Source organism: Ascidia mentula, chromosome 2 (assembly GCF_947561715.1).
Source record: "Ascidia mentula chromosome 2, kaAscMent1.1, whole genome shotgun sequence".
NCBI lineage: Eukaryota > Metazoa > Chordata > Ascidiacea > Phlebobranchia > Ascidiidae > Ascidia > Ascidia mentula.
This window is the reverse complement of record NC_138567.1, coordinates 11,056,243-11,066,162: the sequence shown is the minus strand read 5'-3', so window position 1 is coordinate 11,066,162 and position 9,920 is coordinate 11,056,243. Positions and strand designations below refer to the sequence as shown.

The following is a 9,920-nucleotide window of genomic DNA, read 5'->3' as shown; positions in this document are numbered from 1 at the left end:
CAAAACTACGAATCCTCTTTTTCCATATTTCCACATTTTGTACAGTAATAAAATATTGACATTCCCTCATCCGCCGATCTCATCTGTTGTGTTTTGTAAGTCATTTTATTGTGGCCGCACTTTTGACATATCCTTTCTATCGTTGGACCTATCATATGTCTACTGGCTTTGACCTTTTTCTCTTTCCCCTTGACTTCATTGAATATTATCTCTGCTTTGGTCACGACCATGTTGTTGCAGTTCGTACTTTTCATGCTGTATCCACAACGACACGAGATGTACACCTCCAACATGACTGGGTCAGATGGGAGTGGCAGTATAGCACCACATTCTGGACAAAACCCTGTGTCCGCTATAAAGTCCATGTTCTTTTTGTTTTGCTTTCGAACAGCCTACCACACAACCAATATAAAGAAATCAGGCAAAAACAGCACGAAACCGACAACCGAACCGATGAAGTGGTGCAGTGAACCAGAACGAAACATGGGTCACGTGGTAAACAATTTCATGGGGAATTTCCCAAAAATGATTCGTTCTTTAGTTTCAACAGAGATTTTGTTAGCCACCCTACCAAAAAGTATCTGACCAAAGCAAATTATTCCAATGTTTTTGGTTTATTAATCTCAGCGACCATAGCGTCCAAAGCAATCTAAGTCAAAACGCAATTTACAAAAGGTCAGAAAAAGTACTTCGTTCTCCGAGGACACTAGAAATTACCCAAATTTTCTCCTTTTCCGTCTCGTTTATTTCGGCCTTTTGTTTACAGATCTCTCTTAATCAAGTTTTTATCGTAAATTTTAGTGTTTATAGCATTTAGATGGTTCAAATAAGCGCGACGCGTAACAAACTCGAGACAGTGTTATTGGTATTGTGTGGAAATGAGGACTGCTACGTACGACGCGGCTGCAGGTGATCAGGATACATCAATTTTATAACATTTTCCTCATAATATATTGCTGCAGCTCTATGCATATATACAGTAGACTCTCAAAACTTCTGCATCAAACACCAAAACATCCATGTCTTTATTTATTTGCAAATGCAAGTGTCATGCGCCGTGACGGACCAGACAAAAAATTCTCTCACTGGAAGTTACCCTCATGTTATTTGAATTATTTAGTACTTTTCACATTTTGTTGCTTGAATGCGGCACTTACGTTACAAGCAAACACTACCGTTTGACAAGAATCTCACACCTTGGGGCGACCACGAATAGTAAACATAAATACAGGATCCTTTTTCATAAGGTTGAAAAGAGTTACAACAATGTAAATACGGTTAAGTGTTGTAATGTATCACGAAAAAATGCACTAATACGCACAAAGAACAATACAAGAGTGCGTGGTTTTCGACGAGTGTTGCGCTGTTGCATCCATCTGCAAAATTTACAATATGTCTTTATGCTGCTACTTCACTAACAACATGGACGAAATGCAAACTTTTAACTAATGTATTTTCAAATTATTTTTACGACAAACAGAGAACTATAGTTTTACCTTCTTTGCACAGGCACAGCTTTTCATTGTGAGTCGTAAAGCAAGTTGCCGACCCAATTGGTTTACTACAAGAACGGTCAATCACAGTGTGACCTGCATCTGTTGTAAATTTCGAAAGTTTGAAAGTAGTTAATTTGACTTTACGTGTAACAAATTACGACGGTTATAACTTGCCCTGTCTCGTGATTTTCAAGCAATGATTACGTCCTGTAGGACATTCCAACAAATGTCTTTTGTCGAGGTTCATTATTCCGCAATCAAACGTAGCCGGGTTTCCGCTGTTGTAAATACATGTGTAGCAACGAATACTTTTTCCTTCAAAGAAAAAAGTGCACACTTATACATCTGTTGCAGTATAGAATTATGGTCAAATGACGCGATAATCTTAAATTACTGATCACTGCAATCTAGGATTTTAAAAACTAACCTGAAGGCATGAAAGATGTCAAAACGAAAATCATCCAAAGCATCACATTTTTATTCATCCTTACTCGCCTCACTTTAAACTGCAGAATTTGTATGTTGTAGAGAGTTTCCCTTTAGAAGTGTAATCATAACAGGAAGTTTCTCCAGTACATGGTTGCGTTTCTACGACATGTGCTAATATAGCACCAAGTATCTACGTAACCGATCGTTTTTTAATATATTCACGGTGCGAAACTTATTAATTGCCACAAAACTTGCAAAGCTTACATGGAATGTGCCAACTAACGAGCACTACGACAGCGTATTTTATTCTGATACCCTTATTTTATCCATCGACAGTGCTGGGTCGGTATTGCCCAGAAAAAATGTAAATTTTAACTATATGTACGTGAACTGACCTCCAGTGCTTTAACCTGCCGAAAACTTTTCCCAGATGGCAATATTTCTTGTCTCGTTCTTTGTGCACACGAAGACCAGCGGGTTTGTTAGTGGCCAGCGGGAAATGGCTGTTGCGATTACAGGAAGAGCTGACAATTTTCTTAATAAGCCATTAATCTACAAACTTCCTGCATCTTTCCGAATAACATAAAGCAAACGTATAAAGAGCAAATTTTTGACTGGTAACTATAAGTCAGCTGACCGATATATTTCAGTCACCTTGACCAATTTTTGAAGCCCAAACACATTAATTTTTTCTGACACTTGCACACAAAAATATGCGAGGTTTCTGACGCATGCCAGCCGAGGCTATAACATCAGTATCCAGGATATATACCGTTAGACAACCACAGGTTACATAGCACACATGTACTTTATTCTTAACGCAAAGTTTCTGAGGTGGGTTTGTAGGATGTAAAGAAAAGATACAAATTGCCATAAAAACTGCTGCAATCGACAACATGAGATGTGGCATGTGAGCATATGTAATCAGTGCATGATTAACCATTAAGCAACCAAGACACGGTGCTTAGTTTGGAATTAAGAGGCTAAACAGCCAACAACTTCTTCACTTTGTCCTAATTCAGCATTGTAGTCTATGTAGGATGCAGTATAGTCAAAGGTCAATTGACGTTTGGGGGTGGGCGCTAGGCCACGCAGTAAATTAGCCTATCTTTTTAAAGCTTAAAATATGACCAAGCAGTGTTGTTCATGACCCAATGCTCCACGCCGGATGGAATTAAACGTAACATTGCATGTTTGGTTGGATCATTTACTAATTGTGCATACAATTTCGAACCATTCTTCCTCGTATATGGGATATGCGGTAAGATAAAAGTATTTTGGAGTAACCGAGGCATTAAGCTATCAAAATTAAAGTTCGATTTAATAATTTTTAAATTTAACAAGATTTTATTCCATTGGGCGTATGTCAAGCAGTTTTCATAAAATAAACACAGCAAGATAAAAATCATACAAAAAAATTATGATCCAAGTCGAGTATCAGTATAGGGGATTTTTATTTTGGAATTTAGCTCACATTTTGCAAAAAACGTCTAATGCAAACGAAAGGGCTTATGTTTTAGTTTTTGTCACAGACAATAAACCCTGAAAGTTTATTTTGCGGAACGAGATACTTTTGAGATAAATTTTGCGAATCTGGTTTACGAAAAATTTGTTTTAATGTTTGAATTTGTTGCCTTGCTTAAATAGTGTTTAAATCGCATTGCAGATTTGGCTGCAGCAACGTAAACGTACACATATTCTATAGTTTAGTAACAAAAACCTATCCTACTCCACCGTTTAACAATAATATATTTTTCAAATCTTTGTTAAAGCAGGAAAAACAAGATCAGAATGGCTCTGGCTGGTGTTAAAGTACTTGAATTAGCTGGTCTTGCGCCTGTACCTTTTGCTGGTATGGTATTGGCTGACTTTGGGGCAACTGTTACCCGTGTTGACAAGCTTGGGCTTCCAACAATGGACACCTTGGGCCGGTAAGCTGTTACGTTCAACTAATTCAAGGTGGTTTGAATAGTATGCAAATTGTAGTATTTTTACTGCCAATCGGTCTTACAAAATTAGGCCTACTTCTTCGACATAGCCCATGATATCAAAGGTGTCCATATTAAGTCATAGCAGCCATGGTTGTTTTGCTGAAAGGATGTTGGCCATCTTTAGTGTATATATGCATTTGAATCTCACAACTTTGCATTATGAGTTTTTTTGCATGATTTTGGAAACAAAGTCACTGAGATTATTTGCCTTTTGTGAATTTTGGTTGTTTTTGCAGTGGAAAGAGATCAATTTCCATTGATTTGAAAAAGAAAGCTGGTCAAGCTACATTGAGAAGACTGTCTTCAAAATCTGATGTCCTAATTGAACCTTTCAGGCCAGGTATGTAATTTACTGATAAAACACTTCCATTTTATCAAGTTTTGCAGTAAATTCACATATATTGTCCATTGAAATGCAGGCATTATGGAAAAACTTGGCCTAGGACCAGATTTACTTTTGAAAGAAAATCCGAAGCTGGTTTATGTACGTTTGAGTGGTTTTGGGCAGACAGGGCCATATAAAATGAAAGCTGGACATGATATTAACTACATTGCTACTTCTGGTATGGTTTCATTGATTTGTCAATATGAATTTAAACAATGGTTTTCTTGTAACGTGCACTCTGTTTTATGCACTTATGTGTTTAAATGTATACCCTGTATGGATTTGCCACTTAATACCTTAAAATATAATACTAATGAATTTTTGTTTTGTTTATTTAGGAATCTTGTCAATGTTACGACGAAAGGGAGAAAAACCAACAGCTCCAATAAATGTTATTGCAGACTTTGCAGGTAGATTTGCTCATAAATACTTGTCATACATTAAGTGCATGTGCAGTGCAGTATGCAACATTTATATTGCTATATAATGAAACCAACCCCAACAAGATCACTAAATTCGGCGGGTTATACTTAGTTTGATATGTAATGGTAGATTGTAACTGTATAGTCTCCACAAAATGGAAGTCTTGTCCACTATTCAGCTAAAAATATCATTGTAAGTCACATCATGGCGGCGCTGATGAGCCTATTTGGTAAAACTGGTGGCCCTGTCTGCAACTCACTAAAGAATATCATTAAATGTTAACCAGCTATGTACTTCTCTTTAGGTGGGGGAATGATGGCTGCATTTGGAGTGGTGACAGCACTGTTTGAAAGAGAAAAATCTGGGCAAGGACAAGTGATCGATGCTAACATGGTATAGACACTAGTTTTTAAATGATGGGATTCTGATAAAGCGATTTTTATCCATGCTGTTCTGCACGATTTATAAAGGATTTCCTGATACAGGATGTATTGAATGCTGCCCACAGGATGATAAACCCTTGTGAAAGAAACATCATGTATTGAGTGCTGACTAATCTGAAAACAAAAAATAGCCCCTGAAGAGCTAATCACATGGGAAAGAGGCTAATCACATTCCTATGTATAAAAAAAACGCATTGGAATGTTTAACAGGGTGCAAAATGAAATAACACAGGGCACGAAAAACGCTACACTTCACCGATCACAACACATTATGCTAGCTTGCGTTTAATATTACTCTAACCTAATAAAAAGAATCAAATAGGGTAAACTTAGTAATTTTTTCCCTCAGGTTGAAGGTTCCGCTTATGTATCTTCCTTTCTCTTCACCTATCGTGACGTAATGAAAGCCCCGCCCGGCGAAAATGTTTTGGATACTGGAAGCCCGTTCTATGACACATTTCAAACCAAAGATGGCAAATTCGTTTCTGTCGGTGCCTTGGAGCCTAAGTTTTATCAAAATTTACTAAAAGGTGATTTGGGTTCTTCATTTTTGTGCTGGCCTTCAAATTCCAACAGAATGTTATCTAAGTGACTTATGGTGGTGAAGTCATTGCCCATAAAAGTAACCACTTGCATCACAATGATTATATGTTTGACGAAATGTAGGTTATCTTAACATCCAAGAATGTTGAATTTTTAGGTGGTCACCAACCCTGTCTAATTTTACTTGTGTACCAGAGTGTAAAACAAGCTGTGGCGGTAATTCTATTGCTGTTTACAGGTTTGAAGTTAGACAACTCACCACTGAAATTGGACGAAAATCAGCTCGACCCCCGCTTGTGGCCCGAACGAAAGCGAATCATCGGCGAGAAAATTGCGCAATACACGCGTGACGAGCTTACGGAAATCTTTAAGGATTTGGATGCTTGCGTCATGCCCGTTCTCGAATACGAGGAATGCGCCAAGGATCCCCATAATAGGTGTGCAATTTGGACGATATAGTTTCGTTTTGACAACCTAGCATTTGGTCGGCATTCCATCAACTGCGGTGCTCACTGTGGAAAAAAGTCTCCAACCGCCACAACTGTAACCAATGTACAGGTGTTGATCTGTACAAAAATTGCTCCCTATCGTCACTGTGGTATTTGTAATGTTTTTTTTTTGAAAGGAAGGAAATTATGCATTTTTTATGTTAGTATATAGTGACGTTAATGGCTTAGGTGCGAAGAGGCTTACAAGCAAGGCAAATTACCCACTGAAAATAATAATACTTGTTTTTTTATGCCTGTAAAAGAGGTAACATTTTTCCAGAATGCGTTGCTCATTGCGAAAAAAATTGCTGCTGACATTTGTAACTGCGATACAGGCTCTATTTCCGCAAAATGCAAGTGGTGGTTTATGGTATATCCCCTTTTCAGGAAAATTGCTGAATGAAAAAAAAATGTTTTATTCTAACTTCGTCCGCATTGCTGCAAAATGCGTTAGAGCAATATTAGCGCATGTCTCCACGTCACTATATTGCTTTTTGCAGTGCTCGGGGCTCGTTTTTCACCGACGCAGACGGCAAACACGTACCTGCACCTGCTCCACGCCTTTTTCGCACTCCAGCGAAAGCAGATGCCAGTCCACCCCCCGCGGTGGGGGAAAGTACCTTTGATGTACTGAGCGAAAATGGATTCTCTCGAAAGGAAATTGAGGATCTGATTAGTGAGGGGGCGGTGAACGACAGCAGGCCCGCAAGTCGATTGTAAACGATTTTTTAACACTGAATGCGACGAGATACGTAATTTATGTGCTATTGTTATTTTTTTTAGTGTTTGCAATTTTTTTGTTCACAGTCGAAGAAATGGGTTGTTTGTGCGTTGTGATTTAGCACAGCAACAACAGCAATTGGCTGTTTACGTTGGTGTTTAAGGTTTTAGACGCAACTTGTTACAGTGATCCTCGTAACTACTATGCAGAATGTACCATTTATGTTGCCTTTTGAATTTAATTTTGTTCCAATGCAATTTTTTTGTCGATCAGTGTTCCCGAGAATCGCGAAGGCATATGTTGTTAATATTCTGACGTCGTATGAAGGCAGTGTAAGTTCTTGATCTTGAACTCTACATAGGAAATGTTAACTGAACATACTAATAGTGCAGTGTATTTGATTCATCTTACGATAACAGGTCATAAAAACACCACACGCAATAAAATACATAAATATATCATGTATACCCTATGAAGCTTCGTTGTAATGCAGAGGAAACGTCGACAAATAGTTTCCGCTTATTTGTGCAGTTTTCTAGAATTTACAACATGCATGATAACAGCAGCACAATATCATAGGCTGTTTTTGGGTGATAGCGTTATATATTGTTGCTTTATCGACAATGAGTTTAACAAATATTGTAATGCAGTCACCGCATCTTGGTTGGAATAACACAGTTACGAATAACGACATCGGTCTTAAAACGTAGCAAAATGGGTGTCAGTTACCGCGATGAGTTTTTTCAGCTTAAATTGGTGACCTGACCGGGCAATTCCGGAAATTATTAAGTGCATGCACTACATTCCACGGCCAGATATTATCGAGTTTTGTTTGTGTATTGAGGAACCCGTGTCACCATTTCTTGACGGGAAAGCTACGCAAACTATGACGGAATGCGACAACTCTAGGTTGATTATAAAGTTTTCCACGTTCAAACCGACCCACCAGCAGTTAGCTTCGTCGTGTGCGGTCCTACAGCGTGATTCTGGTCTGCGCAGGTTAACAAATTCTGCATTTACGTACTTAACCAAACAGTCTCACTCGCTATATACCATATATATAACTTATTATAAGCCATCAACAAAATTTCCGGTTCATTACGTCATCGGTTACTGTTTGTTTCGCGTCAAATCAAATGAAGGTCGTCCTCATTGTCCTTGTCTGTTTGTTGCATCAGTTCTGGCCACTCTACTTATAAAGCACACAAATTTTTTAGTGGACATCTGTGTTTTACAAGTGCGTGTACCAGTGTTTTGTAATAGCAGATTTGTATACACTCACCAGCTGTTATGTAAATTATTGGTGTCCACGCTATCCGCTCCGCATTTGACAACTCCTTCCTTGAAATATGAGCGGGGTTGAATCAGGGCGGAAGCAATCAGGGGAGGCATAAAATGGTCATATTTAAGAATGCATGGTGTGAATTGATACCTGACACCTCGGTGTGGTTAAGTGTTGGAGTGTTGCCCGAGAGCTGACAAGAGCAATTTAGAATCATATTAAAATCAGTTGTCAAACCAACGTATCGAAGATGACACTATCTACCGTACATTGCAAATTTGGTCTTTTATGTGAAACATGCTTCGCGATAGGTCAGAGTAGTAGTAGTATTCGTCTAATTCATGTTTCGGACAACTATGTCACACTTTTTGTAGTTCGCTGCAAAAAGCCCCGCAGCGCAAATGTGCGGTCGATCAATGGGTAGAAAAAAGGCAAGTAAGACTTGCTTGAGACAAGCCACATTTGGTGCGTCCTGTCGTGCTCGCACAAACTTGTTTCAGTGTGGGGCTGTCAGAATTCTGCTGTATTTCGGCAAGGGTTTCAGAAGAATTGCAACCACACACTGCGTAGTGTCTGGATGCCAGCACCAAGCTTGTTTTCATTGGACAGCCACAACGCCTAAAATCTAAATAAATCAAACGAACGCGAGTGTCAAAACAAGCTAATGAGCCGAACTGAGATAAGAGGGAAGTTTGTTCATTATTGCTGTGTTTGTTTATAATTGTTGGCAACAAATCTTGTTTGTTGATTTTTGAGCTCCACCGAAAGTTGTGCTGCATCGGTTAGAATTCAAATTATGTTCTGGAGAATAAACACTCCCACGAAAGCGACTCATTGTTTAGAGAGGGGGACTTGTTTCAACTGTTGCTCGATTGGCTGTTGCAACTTGTGAAGTTTCCCTTGCAGTTCTAAAAAGTATTGCTGTTTGACATAAACGTGACAGAATAAACAAGCAACGGAAAAACGTGATGGAGGGATCTTGCCCGAACGAACACATGACTTCAATGTAAAACCAGAGCAGGGTTGGCAAGACATGCTATCGTATTGCATGAATAAATATATAATGGCGATAACAGTATTTTGGGAAGAAAATTTGTTCTGGAGGCGTTAAACTCGTGTGTGGAGGTGTTGGAGAAGCACTTTGTTTTGTAACTCTAGTCCCAGCGCTTACACTACAATGCGAAGGCTTCGCAACAAGTAGGTTTGTGGAGAAGTGTTCAGGCATAAAGTTTTTTATACTCACCCTGTATTGGCAAACGCAGAGGACATGACTGCCGCAGGCGACGGCTCCGTGTGACTTGGTCGCGTGTGGTGTCCCAGGAATGCCTTATCGATGGTATATGGTTCATTACATTAAATAATATGAGACGTTAGAAGTCATTATCGCATGTGCTGCCTATTTCCCACGGGGTTCCCAATCGTTTATTGTTGTAAGGCATTTCTATAGACGTGTCAGTTAGGTTGACAATGCAATAAAGACGAGTGTGTTAATGTTGAAACAAAGTTACAAGCCTGCTAAAGTGGCAATGAAACTATGTTTGTAATGTTTAATAACGCTCGAATTGTGTGTTTCCACAGCTCGTTAATAATAGCCAACATATAAACTTGAAAATGACTCGCCGTATGGCAGGAGATACGCCGTTTCAACATAATATACGTTGATTGCAAGAAATCTAGACTGGAGGCAGCAGTAGTAAAATGAAACAATAACGGTTTCAA

General features: G+C 38.9%; 3 protein-coding genes across 3 annotated transcripts; 1 reads left to right on the top strand and 2 right to left on the bottom strand.

Annotated features, from left to right (window-relative positions):
- Positions 1-5: 5 nt before the first annotated feature.
- LOC145890096 (DNA-directed RNA polymerase I subunit RPA12-like) lies at positions 6-365 on the bottom strand. The gene has a single exon (XM_082981133.1). The coding sequence runs from the start codon at positions 363-365 to the stop codon at positions 6-8; it is 360 nt and encodes a 119-aa protein (XP_082837259.1).
- Positions 366-1,278: 913 nt separating this feature from the next.
- Positions 1,279-2,028, bottom strand: LOC145890094 (U-scoloptoxin(05)-Sm1a-like). Its single transcript, XM_082981132.1, has 4 exons — positions 1,924-2,028; positions 1,671-1,811; positions 1,497-1,595; positions 1,279-1,376 (listed from the first exon to the last, which is right to left on the bottom strand). Exons 1-4 carry the CDS (start codon positions 1,979-1,981, stop codon positions 1,279-1,281), a joined length of 396 nt encoding a protein of 131 aa, XP_082837258.1. The 5' UTR covers positions 1,982-2,028.
- A 1,679-nt stretch (positions 2,029-3,707) lies between these two features.
- Positions 3,708-7,345, top strand: LOC145888783 (alpha-methylacyl-CoA racemase-like). The gene is made up of 8 exons (XM_082979628.1): positions 3,708-3,856; positions 4,153-4,256; positions 4,336-4,479; positions 4,640-4,711; positions 5,029-5,117; positions 5,517-5,697; positions 5,949-6,147; positions 6,699-7,345. Exons 1-8 carry the CDS (start codon positions 3,717-3,719, stop codon positions 6,916-6,918), a joined length of 1,149 nt encoding a protein of 382 aa, XP_082835754.1. The 5' UTR covers positions 3,708-3,716; the 3' UTR covers positions 6,919-7,345.
- Positions 7,346-9,920: the final 2,575 nt, after the last annotated feature.

Coding starts and splice junctions, on each gene's coding strand:
- LOC145890096 (XM_082981133.1), bottom strand. CDS start 365: ATGGACTTTATAGCGGACACAGGGTTTTGTCCAGAATGTGGTGCTATA.
- LOC145890094 (XM_082981132.1), bottom strand. CDS start 1,981: ATGAATAAAAATGTGATGCTTTGGATGATTTTCGTTTTGACATCTTTC. Junction 1,812..1,923: donor GACATCTTTCATGCCTTCAG/GTTAGTTTTTAA, acceptor TTTTCTTTGAAG/GAAAAAGTATTCGTTGCTAC. Junction 1,377..1,496: donor GCTGTGCCTGTGCAAAGAAG/GTAAAACTATAG, acceptor TAAATTTTGCAG/ATGGATGCAACAGCGCAACA.
- LOC145888783 (XM_082979628.1), top strand. CDS start 3,717: ATGGCTCTGGCTGGTGTTAAAGTACTTGAATTAGCTGGTCTTGCGCCT. Junction 4,480..4,639: donor TAACTACATTGCTACTTCTG/GTATGGTTTCAT, acceptor TTGTTTATTTAG/GAATCTTGTCAATGTTACGA. Junction 4,712..5,028: donor TGTTATTGCAGACTTTGCAG/GTAGATTTGCTC, acceptor ACTTCTCTTTAG/GTGGGGGAATGATGGCTGCA.